This window comes from Excalfactoria chinensis, chromosome 1 (assembly GCF_039878825.1).
Source record: "Excalfactoria chinensis isolate bCotChi1 chromosome 1, bCotChi1.hap2, whole genome shotgun sequence".
Lineage (NCBI taxonomy): Eukaryota > Metazoa > Chordata > Aves > Galliformes > Phasianidae > Excalfactoria > Excalfactoria chinensis.
The window spans coordinates 169,192,532-169,216,632 of record NC_092825.1 but is presented as its reverse complement, the minus strand read 5'-3'; the positions used below and the strand labels follow the sequence as shown (position 1 = coordinate 169,216,632).

Here is a 24,101-nt window from a genome sequence, read left to right as displayed (position 1 = left end):
TTCATATACCTTAAAGTAGATTGGAGCCATATCTCCTACTTCTTTTGGAAGAGGAATGCATTCGTATACCATGTGATATCGTTTCTTCATACTCATGTTTGTTTCTATAAAGACACAGTCCAAGCCTTTAGCCTCAAACATTTTCACCAGCGCCGCTCTAAACATCTGTTAAAAGAAGAAGAATGTATAATGTGAATTAGCTTTTCAAAGCTTCCAGATAAAATATTTTATATTATTTCACTAATAGATATAAAATTCCTTAGAAAATCATAATAAAATAAAACAAAGCAGTGATCTTGCTGGAAAATTATGCTTTAATCAACAATCCAATACAAACTATATTTCTTACAGTGTAAACATATGAAGACTAGAAATCTAGATTATACAATTATATTTAACAATATAAAACAAAATAAAAAAAAACTAATGTAAAAATACATCTTTAGCTGGTGCTTTATTACAAGTGAAATGAAATTACATTTCATTTCCTCTCTGACAATCATTTTCTTAATAGTGCAACCTGAAACCTGAACAGTTATTAGACTTTCTACATGGGATCAGCTGTACCTATGTCATTCTTGACACATCCCTCTCACTTGATCTCCAGCATCTCCAAGAAGTTCTGCAACATTCTTGGCATTTTTTTCCTAGGGCTTATAAACTGAAAATTTTCTTCAGTGTTTACCCTGCATCTTCCTTTACCAATTTTTGACCATTAATTTCCATTTACAATGCAAATGTGTTCTATCCCTTAGTGGGATCAAAATGAGCTGACAGGTTGGAAATCATTAAAATAGAGGTGACAAGTATCATACAGTCATATCATAGAATGGCTTAGGTTGGAGGGGACCTTAAAGATCATCTAGTTCCAAGCAGAGTTGCCATCCACTAGATCATACTGCCCAGGGTCTCATCCATCTTGGCAATGAACGCATTCAGGGATGGGGTAACCACAACCTCTCCAGGCAACCTGTTCCAGCAGCTCACCACCATGTCAGTGAAAAATTTATTCCTGAGATCTAACCTAAATCTCCCTTCTTTCTAATTTAAAGCCATTCCTCCTTGTCCTATCACTATCAGATTGTGCAAAAAGTTGATACTCCTCCTGCTTGAGGTCTCACTTCAAGTGCTGGAAGGCTGCAATGAAGTCTCCCTGGAGCCTTCCCCTTCTCCAGACTGAACAAGCCCAGCTCCCTCAGTCTGTCTTTATAGGGAAGGTGCTCCAGCCCATTGGTCATTCCCATGGCCCTCTTCTGGAACTGCTCCAGTAGTTACACATCCCTCCTGTACTGGGGGCCCCAGGCCTGGACACAGTACTCTATATGGGGCCTCACAAGGGCAGAGTAGTGAGTGACAATCCCCTCTCTCTCCCTGTTGCCACTCCTCTTTGATGCACCCCAGGATGCTGTTGGCCTTCTGGGCTGCAAGTGCACACTGATGGCCAAACTTTGGCTTTCAGGACATCCGAGTTCTTCTTGGAAGGGCTGCTCTCAATAAGTTCTTCTCACAGTCTGAACTCATATCTGGGATTGCATTGACCCATGTGCAACACCTTACACTTTGCCTTGTTAAACCTCATTAGATTCTCATGTACCTACTTTTCAAGTGTGTACCATGTCATTCAAAACAATAGTATTTTACAAAGCTGTTGGAAATGAGACAGTTTCTTAGCTGACCTGGATTTCTTCCCAGATTTCTTCATCCAAAAGAGTGGCTGCAGTGTGGTGTTGTAAAGGAGCTATCAGACAGTGACCTTCAATTAAGGACTGGTTGCTTGGCAGAGACAAGTATACCTATGAAGAGTGAACAAAAACTGAAGTGCCTACTATTCTAGTGTTTAAAATATTCTCACCGCTAAGTTGAAGAAATACATCATCTGCTACAGTTCAAACCAATAGAAGCCATTATCTTCTACTTACAGCAAAGTATTTACAGCAAGGGCTGCTATAAATCCAAATATTTATACACATTTTAAAAGAATTAACAAAATGAGGAAGGTTTGATTTTGTTTATTTCAAAGGATTTTAAGCTTAAGATTGAAATTCTCCACTTGCGTTTCTTTGAAATCACTGAGATACAGATCTTAATCAGTTCAAATTTCCTCCAGTGTAGTTTGATTTAGCCTTCCACAAATCCACCTACAGTCTTTACTTAGTCTTTACTTAGATCTTTCATTATTGCTTTCTGTTTTCCACAAATCAGAAGTTCTGATATCAAAGACTAGCTTTGTAGTTCACAACAGATTCATATCTTTTTCTCCCTAATCCTTGAGGAATTACTGAACTCAACTGGAAGGGCATGGAGAATAAGATGCAGAATAATCAAATAAAGAAGCATCTGTGTTCTTTAACTCAGTCACTCTACCATTCTTTCTTTTTTACATTTAATTTTGTGCTAAATTGCTATTTTCTTACCTTGGTACCAATTGCAATAATAAGATGTTTAGAAAGTTCACCGCTATCAAAACAGTAAGGACACTTTTCCATGCGTGCAGCAAGCTGTTGGTGCTCACGTATTGCTTTTTGTCTTTGTATTTCTTCCTCTTCTCCACTGCGCGCTTTTTTTGCTGCTTTGGAAACAAACATATCATCCAGAGTGTAGTAGTCTCTGTCAGTTTTCTCCATAAGCTGAAAAGACAAACAAAAAAAAAATGCATTTAAATATAAATAAGTTAGGAAAAAAGCATACTTTGCTCTTTGTAATATCCTTTACTACAAAAAGGATAAAGTGTGTAGCAGAAGCAGCACTGCTCCTTTCCATACGGCATCTGCAAACCATACTATTATCAGACACATCTCCTGAGAGCAGTCATGCCATGTTTCAGACAGCTCAGGTATTAAAGTACAGATGTTTAACAACAGGAAGAGGAGTATATCACTATATTCCATCACAAGTTAACAGCCAGTCACAAGTACCTTGACAAAACTCCAACTTAAAATAGATGCACTGTCTTCATTTAATCATGTACTATCATACATTCTATTTCAGTCTTTCCCCTCCTCTTCCTTTCCTACTACAACTACCACTGCCCACTAAATCATGCACTGTAAAATAGCTAGACTATGAATCTATTCCTCATCTTCATGCTCTGTGAAAACATGCCAACACTCTTCTCAGGTGAACAACTCTAAGCCATTCTGTGAAGAAGTCATCTTTGTTTTCAATACGTTGTCTTTCTTGAATGAATCTGTTCCTGGATAGGGATAACCAACACAACTAACTGTACCAGAAAAAAGGCTGAATAATTCCCTTTTTTGTTTGTTTGTTTGTTTGATGTTTGTTACATTTCAGGTAGGTGCCGTTTATTTAAAAAAAAAAAAAAAAAAAAAAAAAAAAAAAGCTCAGAAAATACTTAGTATTTATTATGAAGATGTATTTGATGGTTAATGGTGTCTTACCGGACCTTAATAATGTAGAAACCCACACAGAATGGATATATCACACCTGGACACTACTTAGAAGGAATGGTGTCTGTGCATAGGAACTGGAGGTGATGCAGACGTTACAGGGCAAGGGCAACAAGAGACAGTGAACAGAAAGAAAAGGAAAGGAAGAAATGTATGTGCGTCATGGAACAAAAATCAAATGACAAAAGACTTTACAAAGCTTCACCATGCAACATACATGTGTGGGAGCATGTATAGTAGCAGTCTTAATCAGTCCTTGCTGATGACAAAGAAATCCCCTGTTGTCTTGCAGAAATGAAGATTTAGCAAGCCTTAATTACAAAGACTGACTGAAAAGGACTTAGGAAAGTATTTACACACTTAACTGTTTCAGCTACCATATATAGTTTTAATATTATGTGCCAGTAATACCCTACACATTCAACACACACAAATAAAGCAAAAGTAAAAAGCTTTCAAAATATTTATTTATTTTAAAGTTTTTCCTCTCTAAACGACGCCCCAGTGCTGTAATACCTCATGCTATACCTGACTGTCATTTTACTTTGAATGGTTTCAGTAATTTCCTCATCAAAATGACAAGGAAAAAACAAAAACCCAACACATTGTATAGATCTCTTGATACTGCAGAGCATTATCAGATTTACGTATGAGTAGTTCTGCTTCAAGAATTGCTAGGGAAATGATTAAAGTGTATTTGCAACAAATCCTAGTAGACATTAAAACACTGATTGGGTTATCTCTAGCAAAGGACTAGTGCTAACTAAAGGTATTTAACAGGTATATAATTTTCTGTGATTGTGTAAATGAAGTGCCCTTGTCAAGATAAAGAAAACCTCTTGAAAATTCTCTTTAAAGCACTCAGAAACAACTGCCCAAGGAAGAACTAAAAAAGAAAGGAAAATGCATATACCGGTCCTCAAGACTTGGAGTCCTGCTCTCTCATGTACAATAACACCAAAATCAATGATGTTACTCAGTAGAAATTTTAGCTGAAGCTACATTATGCTAACAGAGCTGAACACAGCAAGAAAGCTGCACTTTTTTCCAAGAAGACCTGGTTTGCATCTGAGACATGTTTAACTTAATAGTTTGAAATAAAATATTAATATCTGAGCAGAAAAACAAATTTCCTCTGCAGTCAATTTGCTAAATGCCTCTTCCTCTGAGTACAGAGGGTTCCTGAACGTAAAGATAACTACGGTAAACATTCAAAAGATTCAAACAGATTTAGGGTCAAGGATGTCAACAGAGAATTATGATTTGCTGAAGCCTGATTTAAGAGGCTTCTCTTCAAAAATAGCCTCTCAGATATTTTGGTATTTGATATATATACAGGCATTTTACCTCATTACTAAAACAGATGTTAAATCCAACCTCAGAACATTAAGAACTCTACACTTCAAATGTTTGACATCTAGAATACACAACTAAATTATACTGAACCTTCAGACAGAGCCCTTGCAACTGTCTCCACTGTAATGAGGCCTACAAAGAATCCAGTCACAGTGGACTGCTGATGTACATATGTGACTTATTGCACATAATATGGTAGCCTCGTTCTTTTTTCTTACAGATTCAAATCACATTCTATGTTTGGAAAGGCCTCCCTTTCACCTTCAACGTTCATATGCAGCCACAATTTAAGATAACAACAACATTAAAACAATTATCATAATTGAAACATATTCTCCAAATAAAAGCACATCTCCCATATACCTCATAAGTAGTTACTTTAGATATCTTGCTAAGGAAGGAAAAATAAAAAGACCATTTTTGTAGGGTAGATAATTAGATAATCCTACACAAAACACAGAAATCAGCTCCTACTCTTCCTGAATACTGCAAATCCCTGAAACAGCCCAACAGTTTCTTCTGAAGAAAGCTCAGTTTTTTCAGTACAAAGCAACTACATACCAGCTTCCTTAACACTATTTTATGTAGCTATAATGCATTCAGCTGCTGTTGCGTGTTTCCTACTGGAAGCCACTGTATATTAAAATCAACAGTTCAACAGCAGAGTTCTGTTTTTGTTGTCTTACTAAAATTCTGTACTTCTGTATTTAAAATAAACAGGAGATACTTGAGCTGCACAAAAAATATTTAGTGGTTTAGCTGTCAAAAAACCCAGCCTCTGTTCTACTGTCACACAAGAATAAGAAAAGTAGAACTAGGGCTTCATTAAAGGAAACACAAATGTAGAATGGCAGCACTCCGTTATTACTTGTTTTCCTCCCCTCTTTTAATCAATCTGCCATGAGAATGCAAATAGACATGAAAAAAGACAGCTGGCAGACTATGAAGACAGAATGGAAAACAAAACCTTTGATATCAGAAATATTATACACAGAACAGACAGCCATCGCTACTTTGTTTTCCTCTCACTTAGAAGAAAATACCTGAAAAGTCACAGAAATATCTGTTTTGCTAAGCATGATCTCTTTAATGTAACAGCACTCTCCACAAACACTTAAAAATACTCTATGGATCCCAGTAAGCAAGTCCCTTCCTTACGCAACAGGAACACAAGTCAAGAATTCTATCTACTGATGAAATTAATATTCACCTTGTTAAACAGGCTGGTTAACGTCTTTCTTCAACAGTGGATAAAGTGCTGAATACAAGACACATGGAGCCCAAAACAGAAGGCTCATCTTAAAAGCTGTAACCATTATTAAAATACTGTCTAAAGACCAGATTTGGTTTTCTCCTGGCATAGTAATGAACAACACTACATTTCAAACTGTAACTCAGTAAGACCAAAAAGAAATGATGATGATGTCCTTTAGCAACTGTACTTTTCTTCATTCAAAATTCAGTGACACGAACTTAAGAGTAGGTCTGAAATAACATGAAGTCAAATACATACATAACCTGGAGTGATATCAATAAAATAAAAGCAATTCAGGAAATTTAATAATAATAATAGTAAGCTATAAATGCAACAAAAGAAGGGAGGGGGGGGAAGGAAAGACAAACAAAACATAACAAAATCTCTGGTAAAAGCTGGAGACCAGAAGAACAGGTGGGAAATATTCCCCAGCTGCACCAGAGAGATCTCTCAGTGCCTTCTGAAAATCTATCTGTAGCTGTTCAGAATTCAATATTAGAAGTCTTCAAAGTGAAGGGAAAGGGCAGAAAAAAATTCAATAATGTCTTCTATTCTAACAGTATCATGCAAGCTTTATAAAGAAGTGGAATCACGTGCATACCTCACTCATTCAAAACATTAGGACTTTCTGTAATGAACACATACAAAGTGTCAGTGTGAGTTTCTAGGACAGCCCGGGTTCCACTTGGTGTCTGTCTGCATATGAGACAGTAGAATGCCTCAAAGTTTTTGATATTTCCAGGAAACAGAAAGGTGTGCAGAAGAGTTTATACCAGAAGAAACCATGAAGGTCAGTGAGGAATAACAATATTGAATGGCATTTACAAGACAAAAATTTGCCAGGCTACATCCTAATGGTTCGTTTTACAGCAAGCAAATTTAGAGAGGCTAACCATAAAATATTATCACAAAATCATAAAATATTATTCCCTTACAGATATTTTAACAAAACTGAATAATAAAAAATAGAAAACTTAATCTAGAAAACTCAATTTGTTTTAAGAGGTGACACATTTTGCTCAACAAGACTGGGCTAAGCAAGTCAGAAACTCAATAAAATAAACACAAAACTGTTTTTCAAACAGGAACAAGAAAACATAGGTTCCAAAGAAGTATTTTGGTGAGAGAAGCCATAGCAAAGGGGCATTTAGTGAGAGCATGTACAGATCAGGTTCAGATTACCTCTACTACAGAGTCTTTACCAGCAACAAACAAGATAATGAATCACAGAATCACAGTTGGAAGGGACACAAGGATCACAGAATCTCAGGGGCTGGAAGGGACCTCAAGAGATCATCGAGACCAAGCCAGAGCAGGTTCCCTACAATATGTCACACAGCACTGAAATACAATAAAATGCAGCTGCTACCACAGCAGAACAGGTAGTAATTCTTCAATTACTATTCTAAATATTAGCTTAAATATATGTATATAGTTATGTATATATATATGTTATGTATATATATATAGTTATTCAGGAAGCAAATGGAAGGTATAATAATAATTCTATAATAAGGTGCCTGGTATGCTTTCTCAATTGCATTACTTGGCTATAACAAAACTCCCTGAGCAAGTTACTGGGGAATTGAAAGAACAAGAAGACAGTGTTCTCCTAAATGCCAGAAGGAAAGCAAGTAATCATTTAAAAACTCATTTATTTCATGAGTATGTACTTCTGTACAAAACACACAGCTAAGTACAAAGTCGAAGGAGAAACCATGCCAAGGTGTTGCTGGAAAGCCCCTGTACTGCAACAAGTGAAGTTTTGTACCTGTTAAATGTGGGAGTCAGTGCATTCTGGAAGCTGTGCATTTAGTCCCCTTGCCACGCCTGAAGCTACCTATGCAGGCACGTTGTATTTTGTGCTGCACAGAGAAAGAGGCAATCACTTGTGTAGCATTTCAACACCTTTTATGAAGATGTCACTAGCTGGGTGGACGGGGGGAGAGCGGTAGATGTAGTCTACCTTGATTTCAGTAAGGCTTTTGATACGGTCCCCCATGACATCCTTATAACCAAGCTGAGGAAGTATGGGATAGATGAGTGGACGGTGAAGTGGATCGAGAATTGGCTGACTGGCAGAGTGCAGAGGGTTGTCGTTGGCGGTGCGGTGACTGGCTGGAGGCCTGTGACTAGTGGTGTCCCCCAGGGGTCTGTACTGGGTCCAGTCTTGTTCAACATCTTCATCAACGACCTTGATGAGGGGATAGTGGCCACCCTCAGCAAGTTTGCTGATGACACGAAGCTGGGAGGATTGGCTGACACGCCTGAAGGCTGTGCGGCCATTCAGAGAGACCTGGACAGGCTGGAGAGCTGGGCAGTAAGAAACCGGATGAGGTTTAACATAAGCAAGTGTAGAGTCTTGCATCTAGGTAGAAATAATTGCATACACCAGTACAGGTTGGGGGAAGACCTGCTGGAGAGGAGCTCTGCTGAGAGGGACCTGGGCGTCCTGGTGGACGACAGGTTGGCCGTGAGCCAGCAGTGTGCCCTTGTAGCCAAAAAGGCCAATGGCATTCTGGGGTGCATTAAAAAGAGCTTAGCCAGCAGGTCAAGGGAGGTAATCCTCCCCCTCTACTCTGCCCTGGTGAGGCCTCATCTGGAATACTGTGTCCAGTTCTGGGCTCCCCAGTACAAAAAAGACAGGGATCTCTTGGAAAGAGTCCAGCGGAGGGCCACAAAGATGGTGAAGGGCCTGGACCATCTCCCCTATGAGGAGAGACTTAGGGAACTGGGTCTGTTTAGCCTTGAGAAAAGAAGGCTGAGAGGGGACTTGATCCAGGTTTATAAATACCTGAGGTGTGGGAGCTATAGTGGCGAGGCTGGTCTCTTTTCAGTAGTGCGTGGGGACAGGACTAGGGGCAATGGGCTGAAACTCCAGCATAGGAAGTTCCGCACGAATGTGCGCAAGAACTTCTTTACGGTGAGGGTGACGGAGCACTGGAACAGGCTGCCCAGGGATGTGGTGGAGTCTCCTTCTCTGGAGATATTCAAGACCCGCCTGGACGCCTACCTGTGCGACGTGGTGTAGGGAGCCTGCTTTGGCAGGGGGGTTGGACTCGATGATCTCTAGAGGTCCCTTCCAACCCCTGTAATTCTGTGATTCTGTGATTCTGTGATTTCAGGTTTGGATGTCCTAGGAATATCACTGACTAGCTCAAAGTTAATATTAGAAATAGACACTCATGAAGACAACACACCTCACACTGTTGTTTCTACCAGACAATGGCCAAAAAAGTAGAGCTAATCTGACACCATCATAAGAGAGAGCGCCTCCTCAATCCCTCATCTTTTGTTTCCCATGGGCCACGTTCTTCACTTATATGTCAGCTCTACTTCCCAACTTGCTCTTCTCATTTGGCAAGCAACAATTACCCAGGGAATGCATTTTCACCTCCTACCACCAGTCTCCTACAATTCATGGCATGTAATTGCAAAATTTCTCCCATCCATCTCACAGAGGATCTGTTTACCAAAGCCAGGAGCAATCTGAGCTTATTTAACAGTGATAGCATCATTATTTTGCTTGCCCTGGCCAATGAAAGGTCTGCATTATACAAATGTTCAGGAATAGTCAGAGAAGACACCCAAATTTCATCCAGGAGATTACAAAAATCATCCTCTGGGTTTTCATTTAGACAGCTCAACTACAGTGTAAACATGGCAGACTCCCAGGAAAATAAATGAGAGAGAGAGATCTGACCACTCGGTACAGGAACTCAAGAACATATTAGCATCTGACAATGCATAAATGAGAATGATTTGAGATGGAAAAGCTACAACATTGTGCTGTATTTGCTAACGAAATCTTTAATATATTCTTACTAATCATGCTAATTACTATATTACATAAGTAATTTCATTATATAATATTCATTTCATGCAACATTTGATTATTTTTTTCCCCCTTTTACATTACTGAAGCCAGCAGGCATCTTGGCATGGGGCTGCTTATGAAAGTAACTCTCACAGACCTGTACTCAGCTCACTCCGGGTTCAGCCTCATTTTTCTGCCAACACATGTTCAGAAAACTGGAACTGTATGTCAGTTTAATTTTATATTGATTCTGTTTTTCTTATTGCTACAGTAAAACCCCTGGAGTCTTACACACTGCTGGCAGCCTCCATATTCAATCTGAAGCGCGCTGTGCCTCCTATCTCTCCCTCTGCTGGTAATACTTGCTCGTCAGTGCACCCTATGGAAAGAAAGCCCTACTAAAGAATTTAATACCATTTGAAAGTAAACCTCAAGTCACAGAACACCTAATCAACAGGGATTACTCCTACATAATACACTGATTGCACCTTTTCCTCTTCAGATTTCCTCTGAAATTTTCTCTAATTCCATTAAACACAATTAGAGTGGTAGCAAAATATACCTGCATTTTTCAGATATATATATTTTTTCAGATTTACCTTCAGCTTATTTTCTCATTCTATTTCATATTTAATCACTGAACTTCTACTCCTGTTGTTTTCTTTAACACAATCGCATTTAAAGTTACTTCCATATAAGCTAAAAAAAGGTGCATCTGCTTGGAAGATCTGCAAAGAAGGCTCTATAGATTGTGTAAAATGTATCGGTTTGATTTTAAATTGCCATGGCAACCCTGACGTCTTCAACTTTAAATGACAGTGCTAATATTTGTGGGACGCTGTACTCATCATATATTTCGGGAAGCTGCAAAAAAGAATAAACTATTATTTTAGAATGTAAACCTGAGTGATAAAAGAACATGTCGCCACGGTTAAAATTAAACAAACTGTTTACAACAAAACCACCATAGAAATAAGTCTCTCATCTCAAAATGTATTTGCTCAAGCTTCATTAAGATAAAACTTTATCATGTTAATTTTGTTACTGTAACTCCAACCTCCCTATAACCACAGAAACTGGGTTTGTAGGTTTAATTCAACGAATAATGCCACATAAAGGCATTTCCCAAACTTCTTTTCCTAGTAAAATAACACGGTAAACTCTACGGTTATCCATGTCCTCAATTTTAAGGCACAAAACAGGCCGTCCTGCACAAGTCTCCATAGAATCATAGAAGCACAGAACGGTCTGGGTTGAAAAGGACCACAATGATCATCTGGTTTCAATCCCCCCTGCTATGTGCAGGGTCGCCAACCACCAGACCAGGCTGCCCAGAGCCACATCCAGCCTGGCCTTGAATGCCTCCAGGGATGGGGCATCCACAGCCTCACTGGGCAACCTGTTCCAGTTCATCACCACCCTCTGTGTGAAAAACTTCCTCCTGATATCTAATCTAAACCTCCTCTGTCTCGATTTAAATCCACTTCCCCTTGTCCTAACTGTATCCACCCACGTAAACAGCCATTCCCCCTCCTGTTTACGTGCCCCTTTCAAATAGCGGAAGACCATAATGAGGTCTCTTTGTACTTTATCTGGTAACCTTCACATAATTCATAAAGAACACAAAACATTTACACTGATGTTTAACATGTGCTGCATCCATAGAGTTCCTCATTTTCCCGGGTTTTCTTTTCTAACCTATCTCTCACGACTCGGATTTGGTTCCAGTGAACAGTTTTTGCTCAGTATCCTCGCAATACACACAGAAAGCTGTTTACTGCATTCAACCGAAGCCTAGTGGAACACAGAATACAACAAATGGAATTTTTTCTCTCAGGTTTCTACAGTACACAACGTGCATGCTTACATCTTCAAGTGAATGTAAAATGCAACAATGCACAGGGCCTTGTAAGAATACTATCACGTCTATTAAGCGCTGCCCTTGAAGGGCTTCACCAGGTGAAGAAAGAAAAAAAAGTTTTAGTACCTAACAGCAGGAGCAGCATCCTGCATTCTTTCAGTTTAGCTTATAAGGTGCTTGCAGACATTTACTTTGATTTATGATGATGGAAATGCAAATAGGTACAACAGACAGGTTCGCACAGCAAGAGAAAATGGTAAGGCTGAAAGCAATTTGCCGTTTTACAGATTCAAACCAAAGAAAGGCAACACACAAATTCCCTTTTTGGAAATCCATAATACCAGCACATCTCTTCAGTAAATCTGTAAATAAAGGCCAGCATTACTAATGCCATTTTGTACTTTAAATAAATGTCTTAAGCATTTAAATTCATGACTGCAGAAAAATTAGTTCATGGTCAAGATTGAACTGGTCTGATGAGCAACACAAATTAATCTTTCTCACTTGCTTTTTGTGAAACTTAATCAAAAAGCAAAAAAAATAATAATAATAATAATCCCGAGTAGAATTTCTGCATCCAAGTAAAAGGCAATTTCTACTGAGGCACTGCTCCAGAAATCAGTCTCCATACACCCACAAGCATCTATTGATGAAATGAAAGGATTAAGTACGTTTTAACAGCATGAATTTGGGAAAACTGAACTACTTGTAACAGTCAAGGGCAGAAGGAACTACTGAGAAGTTGCTTAAAGCTAACAGTAGTAAAAACTGAATACTTCACATATACTTTGTATTATCAAACTGTCAGTAAATATATATATATGTATATATATATTTATTTATTAGCTTTTTTTGTATCCTTTGGTCAGTAAGAAGGAAGAAGACAGAAATCTGTTTTCCTTGCATTAGAAAGTAAAAAGCAGAAATACCTCAACTTCAAACTTCTGATTTTCTTTGGGCACTGCAGTCAAATTTAAAAGAATCAGATTTTAAAGCCTGCTTATATCCAGCTATCGAAAAGATCAGTGTTGGGTATTTTGTTCCTGTTACTTATAAAATAACAAAAACAAAAAAGAAAACAACTTCTCCACCACTGAAAGTAAAAGATATGGGGATTTTTCATTACGTTTCTAAGTTTAACATATTAGCATGCATAAGACAGCTGTGGCAGAGGCTGTACTCACAAGCTGAGATAACTGAAGTCCGTGCCAACCTGCTGCAAACAAAAGCCAAAAAGAAGCAGTGCAAGAAAATGCTAAGAACAACTGAGTTGTATTAAATCTCGATCTAGAACATGAATAATGAGCAAAAGCAAACTGATAACGCTGGAATTTGCTTTTCATCCTAAACCTAGGCTCAACAGACTAAAAAAACCTCTTTTGTCTAATCTTGGGGAGCTACTGAGAAAGGAAGACTTTATGGGTGGATAAAGGATTTGTTAGGGCAACTATGGCCTGAGCATGTTAAGTCTGCGAAGTTGAATGGGAGTGTGGCATGAAATAATTTCATATCTACCTTCATTTTCCAATGGGATTGTAGTAAAAATACACCCTGTATTTCTTTACAAGCAGCTGTCTTGACTGTAGTGCTATCTCCCTCTATCTGAGTAGCCACACCTAAGAAATCACAACAATAACTCAACAAAAGCAGTTCAGACAGGTAAGATGAATGAAATTACTCAGCAGATTTTTAACAGATAGGATCTCCCTTCTCCCATCCTACACAGGATATCTTTTGCAGACCTTCAGCAGTTTCCTGCCATTGTTCTTCTGAAGGATGGCAGATTCATCTTTGCTGGTATGTTTGCTGCCCACAAGAAGAAAATAATTTGTATGTGTCAAAGTAGTGTGCCATGCTATCATACTAAAACTGACATAAGATGTTTGGTTGCTGGAGTTCCTGCTGAACTTCCTTACTTAATCGACACAGGAGAGATGCAAGATTTTTTGAAGACTGTCTCACTGAGCTCCCAGATAACAACACAGATGTGCAGCGCAGTACGGGCTTATAAATACAGAAACCAACACTTCAACGTAATGCTGACCTTATTATGCTGCCAAGAAGAACACATTCTACCTAGAGATATATATGGAAAACTGAGCATGCCTACAGTCAGTTACTTAATTTAAGACGAAGACACAATCACCACTGGAAGAAAATCATCACATTTTGTGGTGATAAACTATACAGGAATGATTAAAGCATTCCAGACCTTAACAAAGGAGAGAAACTAGCATGTAAAATGCTCCTTTTTATGAAAACCAAGCAAAAAAAGAAAAAACCTTGAAACTTAAATGTGAGATTGCATTGTACTGCAGGTCTTTGGCACTATGAATTATGATTTGGACAACTAAAAACACAGTGCAATTATACACTTACAGAGCAGAAAGCATAAGCTCACCTTGAGCAGTAACTGACACAAAGATGTACTTTAAGCACCTGCTCTAGCTCATTTAGCCAGTAAGATGAATGAAATTACTCAACAGATCTCAATTTTCTCTTCCAAGATTTAGCCAAGAGCTGGTCGTGAAGCTCATTCTAACAAAATCATGTGATGTAGCTCCTCTTTGTCTCTTATGAAAAGAGAACCACAGTACAACTTGATCCAAAGTCACTGCAAACTTCAGAGCCATCATAAACTAAAGAAAGCAGATACATAAACCAGGAAACATTCTTCTAATGTTACTAAGAAATATTATCCTAAAACGAATAAACGAACAAAAAAATGGAATGGAGAACACTGAGCTCAGCTGTACATCGTACTGCATTCTGACTACTTTACATTGCAAAAATCAAGCTCCAGCAACAGCTAAAACAACCAGGGAGAAACTCCTACACATCTGCAGCTCTCAGCAATTCTCATGTGGAGGAGAACTCTCTCAACATGTGGAAATCCTGAGACACAACTGTATTCGTATTTCCATTTTCAATAATTACCAGTGAAAGTGTAGCTTACAATCGCCACATCCTCTCTTCTCCTGCTCACTGCCTCCAAATTATCTTGTGCTCTACAATACAAGTTCTACAGCTTCCTTCATTTACTGCTTGAATGAAAACCTCCATCGTGTTAAACTCTGGTCCATGACCACTGTACATTCCTTTTGAGAAAGAAACAGTTGCTTTCTACAACAATTTTCATTCTAATTGTGACTTCTATTCTACCAGTTGCCTTTTCCTCACCCAAGCTGAAAAAAATGTTAGGTATTCTTCAAATGTCCACCACTCTGTGACTTTAACCACAGGGTATCCTTCAAGTATGGAAGCATCGCTGGTACACTATACTAGCATTACATGCTTTAAGTTCACCATTAATTCCCTTCTTTCAAAATCCAATAAGTTGTGCTTATCTTTTCAATCACACTGGTGCTGAGATGATGTTTGCAGGCTCACAACGACTCTCAAATGAAATAGTAACAGCCTGTGGTGTTACATGCACAGTTGAGTTTCACCCAGCTTCATCATTATCATTCATTTAGGATGAGAGGTAATGGCCTAAGCTGTAGTAGGCAGTCACAGAAAGGGTAAATGTGGCAGGAGGGTTTAGAGCACATGGTGGTGATGAGTTGGCAGTTGGACCAGATGATCTTAGTGGTCTTTTCCAACCTTAATGAGTCTATGATTATCACTACTCCATATGCATCAGTCCTGACCTTCATCTGAATTTACTGTCCAGATACCTATGACGAGATCTCTTTCTCTGTATTTTAGAGGACTACAGCACAATCTTGTGTGCCTGAGCTAATTTTCTTAATTCCTTTTATACCCATAAAATCATTCAGCAGGCACTCAAAATAGGACAGATGACTCACACCACTCAAATACATACTTCTCTCCAGTGACTTGCTGAAGTGAATCTCAAGAATCAGTTCAGATATAAGTTTCATAACGCTTTTTGTTTTGAATTCCTCGGTTCTTTATAGTGAGCTCGAGTTTTAACAGACTATGTAACAATATGTCAGAAGGATCCCTCCTTCCAGATGGTTTCTGTACATGTCCAACAGAAGAGATGATTATGGAGTGCAGTAGCAACCTCCTTTTATAATAAAAAATTAAACATTTATTCCTGCCTTTATTTTCTACTTAAAGAATGCTACTGCCATTGCCATCCTTTGGTCCTCAGCACCACGGATGAATAAAGGCTGCACTCAGTTCCTCATTCAGCCATGTCACTTTTCACTGTTTTCAGAGCACTTGAGTGAGGACCACTTGGCTTTAGTCATTTGTCATTATTCTTCACAAGTTCAAGTTTGAGTTTAAAATGATGGATTTTTAAATAATTGAACTAAATTCCATCTCAGTGATAATAATGAGACAGTTAATCATTTATTCCCCATAAATAATCCCTCATGCAAAGGAATCACTTTATAGTTGTAACCATTTCTAGTTAATACTAGAAACAGAGACATCTAGGTACGAAAAGGCCTTCAAGATCAAGTCCACCACTACAGCATGTTCCTAAATTCCACATCCACACATCTCTTAAAATACATCCAGGAATCACAACTCTACCACTTCCGTGGGCAGCCCTGTCCTGACCTTGCTAACCATGAAGAAATTCTCCCTAATATCCAGCCTAAACCTCTCCTCGTACAACCTGAGGCTGTTTCCTCATATCCTATCATTTGTCACCCAAGAAAATGACTGAGAAAAGATACCAACACCTTTCTCACTGCAACTTCTTTTCAGGTAGCTGCAGGAGCTACTTCTTCTTCAAGCTAAATAGTCCCTGTTCCCTGAATTGCTCTTCAAATGCAAGTGGTTCACTAGTTCTTCTATCAAGCACTTACCTTTCCTAAATGCTCTATTTACACCTCGATGGATTATTTTTAACACATTTCTGCGGGCAACATACAGAGAGTTCAATCCCTGTTTTTTTGGTTTCAGTGAACTCAAAATATTGACTCAATATAATTCCCTCAAGAACCTTTTTCAGTCTTTCTTATCAAAGCTTACTTCTATAGCTTGCTAGGCTCAGGCTCTTTTCCATTGCTCTTACCCAGATGCAGCAAGCACTTTACTTTTCTGTTCAGCCATCCTTGGCCTTATTTATAACAAAAGTTTTATCCCATTTTGGGAAAGCATTCTCTCCCTTAAACTGTTTTGTCAGTGGCATGTATTTAACATTTAGTGCTAGAATTTCTTAACAGCCTGCAAGCATCTTCTCTGCAGCAGAACTGCAAGGTCACAGCCTGAGCAGTTGAGCACTAGGTGAGAAGGTGTGGCTAACCCAAGGAGCTCTGGTGCAAGCAATGCACGTGAGTGACTGGAAAGGCTGGAGCCTGGATCCAGCCCTCCTCACCTTTATTTATGGGTTAGCAAATGAGGAAGCAGCATCTCTCTGGATAGAGACTGTACTCCTCTTGGGCTGCCACTGGTCATTAGGAGGGGTGAGCCAATTTTCCTTCTTTTTTACCTGTTATTGCTGTGGTGCTTGTATCCTAATAGAAGGCACCATCATCTTTTGCCACATAATACTATTTTTTAATTAAAAACAAACAAACAAAAAAACTATTTAGAAGATAAATAAAGATATATTTTCCTCTACCATATATATGCAGAAGTTTAGTTGCCAAGGTTTATGATCATTTGTAAGGAATTTCTATTTTTAAAATATCTACAAGCCAATTCCCAGCCATTTCTGTGCCATTCCTACCTGGATAAAATTCCAACAGCATCCCAGAAAACCTTAAAACTCAAATAACTTAAATCTTTAAGGAATGGACTGTAGACACAAGATTGCTTAACAAAAATGTTATGCACACAGGATTCAGGGTTTTTTGTTTTTTTGTTCAAATTGAATAATTCTACTTCATACCTTTTAGCAGTAACAACCCGAGTCCCCGCCTTTCGCCTAATACACTACAGCAGTAGGGATGGATAATAGAATAGGAAAAAAGGAGTTGCTGAAATAAGAGGAGATGCTCAGTCTAGTCCCCAGTTATCCTAAAAGTCTATAGACAAAAAGCAGAGAGAAGTACCAGCTACAGCTGGTATTGTGGAGTTTTTTTGATATTGCTAAAAGCCAGAAAAATACATAGATGATGCATCACTAGAAATGTGACCTGTTCTTACACTGTATGTCCTCACAGTTGAAAACTGATTAATGGGCCAAGTGAATCCCCAGTATGGCTATTCTTATAAGGAGCATTCAGTCCTCAAGAACTAAGAGGATTTGCAACATTTCAAGATTGAAAAGAAAAAAAGAACAAAAAAAATTAACATGCAAAAATAACGCATTAAAAGAAAAACTATCAGAATTTTCCCTTTGGAGACTTAGAAAACTAAATAATACAGAAGCCTTTGATCTCCCTCCCTCCCTCCACGCTTTTCATTCTTCCCTGCATAGAACCTAATCCTTACATTAATAATTACCTAGTACAGCAACAACAGTACAAAAATGGTAACTGAAAATGCAAGTGTTCTTTCCAGTTTGAAGCAAAATAACTTGGGATCAATAAATACATACACAAAAATACTTTCTACTTGTTTTAGAAATTTCAGAAGTAAGCTAAGAATATTACTGCACAGATATACACATTTCTCAGAGAAGTCCAAATGGTCTTTCAGGTGAGTTTAGAAGAATCCAAACAAATGAATGTTTCTGGTTTGGGGAGCAATCACCGCTAACAAGATAAATAATGATTAATAATAATAATAATAAATAATGAATAATGATTAAATAATGATTTAGGAATTTACCTTCAATACTCAGATTTGAATAATTTGTTTTAAAATCCAGCTACACACGTACATATATATTTCATAAACACACAAAGCACCACTGTTTCTCATAAAAGATACCTATCTAAACAAAATAATTCAAGGAGAGAAGACAATACAAAGAATAAGTTTTTACAGTTAAACACTGACTATTTCTCTTTGCTATTCTTATTAGCATATGAAAACAGAATGAAGTTCTACTATATCCTTAATATTTTCATTTACATTTCCATGTTGTAATGTGATGACATATAGGTAATTATAAGTAAAATCCTGCACTATTAGAATGGTTTTCAAGAAAAGTTTTATACATTAGGTGTTTGGGTTCTTTTGGGCAGGGAGAGTAAAGAAGGAAACAAAACAAGTCATTTTTGGCAACAACACACCTATTTAAAACCAGATTTCAAGGGCATTTTCCCCCTCACCCCAGTATGCCAGTGGGAGAGAATGAGAGGTACCAGAAGCAGCTGCATTAGATGCATAAACCACATTACTATCTAAAGCTCTGATAACCTCTCCAGAAGAACTTGCTGCCAGAAGGTTTATCACAACAGATTAAATATTTCCTACTGGACATTTTCTGACTCTTTCAAGTAACACCATGAGAATGAGAATATAAAAATGACACCACACAAATACAAAACCACATTTATGGTACTTTCTGGGACTCTAAACACTAAGAATTTGTTGCTCTTATTCATCATCAATTTGGGGAAAACAGACATTGTTGGGCATTAAAAAAAAACATGCAGCACACTAAAAGAATTTACCTCAAAAGTTTAAAAAAACAGGAAAAAAACAGGCAGAACAATCAGCTCGTGAAGGAACCGAACCATCGTATTTCCTGCATACACACAGGTTTCCATGACTTTGAGAATGTCAAAGCAACAAACCTAGCACAGTGAGACTCTACTGTCTTCTCAATACTTCTGATAGTAAAATGCTCAAAAACCCATATCTTACCTTTGATGCCATACGCATGAACAATGCATTTTGATCCTCCGCTGTTCTCATTTTCTCGTTTTTGACTAAATCCTTCAGGCTCATACTATCATCATCCTGAAAATATCTTACTCTTTCTTTATCTACGTGAGTTGTGACCTAGAAACAATGAAAATAAATATTAACCTAGTGAGAAAGATCAAGAATGAAATTCAGACCCTAATAATTTCAACAAGTTTAAAGAATGAGGGATCAAGCTAAACACATCTGAAACAACTGGGCTTGCTGTTTCATTTGAACTTTGGAGAGTTTTCCATTTTCTTCAGTTGTTTCAGTATGCCTAAGTAAAAATATTGCCTACAACTCTACATCCTCAGGCTGACAGAGCTTACCAGCTCTGGAAAGATGCAGAGTAATTCACTAAAACAGCTGATCAGTTCACAAAGATGGAACAAACATTCTAAACAGTAATTTCCATTATCTACCGTAGTTTTAAAAAAATCAAGCAATTACAAACACTACTGAAAATGTGTATTAATGTGATATCTCTGCCACCTCAGAGTGCACAGCGAAACAGTTTGCCCTTTAAAGCAGGTCTAAGCTAAATATTGAAGAAGGACATAGTAGGATATGGTCATTAACCATATGGCAAAGGTGGCATTTTCCCAAAACAAAAACATACACCATACACACTAAAAATATAGAGGTACTGAATGCTCCCCCAGCCCCAAGATCAAAGTAATAGTTTACTGTTGGCAGGCAAATATCCAAATTATAAAATGCTGCTCCAGGTTCCAAGATTCACACTGCCCCCCCAAACACTTTTCTGTTACGGTTAGGTCATAATTTTTATTACCATCATCAGCATTTGTTATCAGGAAGAAAGGGAAATTAGTCATGGAGAATATCTTGGAAGTATTCAGCTCTGCTAAACTTTACTATTTACAAACATTATGTAATATAAACTGCTTAGCTAAGAGACTGAGAGAATCTGGGGAGGAAAAAAAAAAAGACACTTGATAGTACACTTAAATTCTCTAGGGAAATGTAAGTCTGAAAATAAACTTAATATATGCTTAATAAATATGTACTCTATCACTTAATTACAACCATCATCTGAAGGGAACTTTTAGCTACCTACTGACATTCTGATAAGACACTCACATTGATTACTGCGCCATGCAAGTACATCTACAAAATCATTTTTGCATTACACTCCTTAATACTCACTTTTTTTTTTTAAACTTACCATCTGCCTCTTTCTCCGTCCTCCTCTAGGCTCCTTTGGTTCAGCTGATGCAGTCACAGGCCATGCCCTTCCACTCTGATCTGTTCTGACAAGGATCACTTGCTCATCTTCTTGATGGCTTGAGGCCTGTAACAAGTTTTAAGATACACTTTAAAACAGACAAAGACAAAAGAAACACCTAATCCCACATTGAATAAACAATTTAAACCCTAAAGATTAAAGAACAAATTACTTTCTTGTTGCATGTTTGTATTATAAGAAGGAACTATTATATTAAACACACAGTGAAAATGAACAGGATATTGAAAATGAATCCAACTAGTCAAGTCCAGAGTAAACATGTTTTTGTAAAAAGAATTAACCTTGTATTCTTGATTCTTTCTCATAAAACCTCATCCCCAGGAGGAACACAATGCTTCTGAATACTTCACCAGAGAATACTGAATTAATTTACACAACCAACCCAATGGCGTACTCCTGAAAAACATCTGAAAAGCTTTTGCAATTTACCTCTTCTAATGTGTTTTTTATGGGTGATTTTGGTTTGGGCTTTTGTATTGTTTTTGTTTCGTGAGGGGGGTGGGTGTTGTTTGTTTTTTCTTGGGTATTTATTTGTTGAATTGTTGGTTGGTTTGAGTTTTTTTTGAGGGGTTGGTTTGGTTTTGTTTTTCTTTAGTTTGTTTCTCCAAAATTTGGCAAGCAATCTAGCCAAAACATTAACTATTAGTTCTGAATATATCCCATGAGATCAGACATTTATTTCAAACAATCATAGAATCACAGACTGTCTTGGGTTGGAAGGGACCTCAAGGATCACTAAGCTCCATCCCCCTGCTGCATGCAGGGCTACCAACCTCCATATCTAACACTCAACCAGGCTGCCCAGGGCCCCATCCAACCTGGCCTTGAACACCTCTAGGGAAGGGGCATCCACAGCCTCTCTCAGCAGCCTGTTCCAGCACCTCACTGGAAAGAAGTTTACAGAGCGGTCCTTACCATCAGACATAGGTACAGAATGTTAAAACCAAAACTACTAGTAGTGCTGATGTGACTTTATCAGACCAACCACTGGTTTCAGCTCAATCTGTCAGACAGCAATAGGATAACAGCGAAATCTCTATCATTCATATGAACACCGAGGAGACTCCCTTGTATTCTTGTAGAAACACAATGCCAGATAATGTAATTCCTTGTTGTATTGGCCATTTTCGGAACTATAAAGCCAGTACCAGGGTGTGGTTGAACCATGGGATAATAGGGCAACACACCTGCACCAAGAACCTATTTACAAATGAGGTCATCTTAGTTCAGACAGAAAAGTTAATTCCCTGGACTCCAGACCTTCAGCACCTGAGACTGTAACAGACTCCAAGGTCTATCAGTAAAGTTCTAGAGACACATTGTGTTATGTTTCTGAGTACATCCCAAACTGACCCTATTTCACCAGAGATGGGTAGCTTAATATCTTTTCCACAGCCAAGTCCAGACAAAGCACCTTTATCCTGAACTTTTATCCCCAGTTGTTGTATTTCATGACAGCTGCTCATCAACACTCCGAAAGATATAGATTTCATTCAGAAAAAAACCCACATCCTTTCATGAACACGTTCTGGAAGAAAATAACTCACTTATGTGGAAGATTTAACTTCAGTGCAGCTCAAGAAGATTATAAATCCACCTCCTAGGACTTCTCTGCCCACCAAACAAGGAGGGAAGGAGGAAGATGAGATCGGCAATATTTGTATAGGAGTAAAAAGAAGATAGGAAGGATTCATTTGGTGAGACTGATTTGGGATGGAAGTTGCCACTCTGACAGCTGAGCTGCATGATGAATATCATGTCAGGAGCCAGCTTAGCCCAGCGCTTTCCAAAACTGGGACAACGGTACTTTCCCACAGCACAGGGAGTCAAGTAAAGACATAGAGAGACAGAGAGATACATTTATACATTAAAATAAGTAGAGGAAAGGCAGAAATTGTTCACCAGAAAACTAAATATGTGAGAGCTTCTTGATTACACACTAGACAACAAAGATGTTCAGGCAAGTCAGGTGATGAAATTAGAGCAAAAAGGGGGACATCACTAAATCTGGTGATATTAGGACAGCCTTTGTCAAGTCGTATAAACAACCTTATTAATCTCAATTTGAAGCTATTTTCCACTAACCAACTGATGTGTCTATTTTGCATGTGCCATTCCTCCCTAATGAAAGCCTGTCCCAGAAACCCCTATCAAATCAGAATGTTCTGGAGATACTAAAGTATGCTGGCTCAAACAGCTTATATTTTATGGGAATGGGCACACAAAGGTAGAAGCTATGGAGAAAAAAATGTGTAGATATACTAAACTTCCCATTTCTGTACCATCAAAGGCAGACCTCACTTTTGCAGTGCAAATCAAGATGTCCAACGATGCCCTAGCTCAAATAAGGATGGAGAGGAGGAGCACTTTGCATACACCACTTTTTCAGAACAGGTGTTTTCTCTCCTGGGAAGGATCAGGGGAAAAGAGGTGATTAACTGCAACAGGGGAAAAGGGCTGTGCATCTCTGGATGAAAAAGGAGAAGGACAGTAAGATGAAGAAAGACTATAGAATGAGGGGAATAAAGCAGCATGTGCTTCCAACTTAAACGGATGGCAGATGCAAAAGCAGTATTCTCTATACGACAAGCAGGTAACCAGTACAAAGAAGTCAGATGAAGCCATCAGGGCTGTGTAGATTTCATCTGACTCCCATTTACACAACATGAGATAACGCTGAGGATAAACATTAAGGTGTAACACATGCTGAATTCAGCACCTACAGGGTTTGTCTGTTTGGCTTTTTTTGTTAGAAGAGTCCTGACACAGGACACAGAGACTGACCATGACATCTTTAGATCTAACATTCCAGGCAACAGGAGAAGGCACAAAAGACAGTAATCTTTAACCTCGGAAGTTTTTTAAAAATAATAAAAATGTTGAAGTGCTCCATCCAAGAGAAATTCAAAGGAGCATATTATGAACGAGGATGAATCCAACAGGCATGATTATTCTGCAGATTAAAGCAGTTATTAGAGGTAAAGACATCCTTCAGAAGTCAGACTCCTGTCTAAATGTAACTTTGAAAATTTTTAAATATAAATTGTATCTAACAGAAAATAGGCAAGGCAAAAGTCAATTTGGAAGGGGCTCTTATTAATAATAGACTATTTATAAACTTCAGAAGCAGAAAGTTTTCTGACAGAAAAATAAGAAATGATCAGGTGGCTGCAGTATGAAAAGAAAACAAATGAGTTATTTGAATTCTACCTCTGTCAAAAAGCAACAACATAACAGAATATTGGTGGGAAGGTTCTAACTCTACTGCCATACCACCAGCATCTATCTGCCTCTGGTGTTGTGGGCCAACATCATAAAATAGGAGGCATCTCTTTCAGAGAAACCCTTGTTCTATTAAGTTTGTATGTTAAAGACACTTGGCAGGTGTGGTAAATGAGAAAGGAGCCTTTGTA

At 38.2% G+C, this 24,101-nt stretch overlaps 1 protein-coding gene across 1 annotated transcript in view; it reads right to left on the bottom strand.

Moving 5' to 3' along the window:
* The window catches only part of CWF19L2 (CWF19 like cell cycle control factor 2), a 57,357-nt gene that overhangs the window by 4,143 nt on the left and 29,113 nt on the right, over positions 1 to 24,101 (bottom strand). Inside the window, exons 11-15 of the mRNA XM_072338350.1 lie at positions 20,608 to 20,733; positions 19,380 to 19,517; positions 2,415 to 2,627; positions 1,677 to 1,793; positions 10 to 165 (exon numbers count right to left, since the gene is read on the bottom strand). Of these exons, the coding sequence (XP_072194451.1) occupies positions 10 to 165; positions 1,677 to 1,793; positions 2,415 to 2,627; positions 19,380 to 19,517; positions 20,608 to 20,733 (750 nt within the window). The remainder of the gene's footprint in view (positions 1 to 9; positions 166 to 1,676; positions 1,794 to 2,414; positions 2,628 to 19,379; positions 19,518 to 20,607; positions 20,734 to 24,101) is intronic.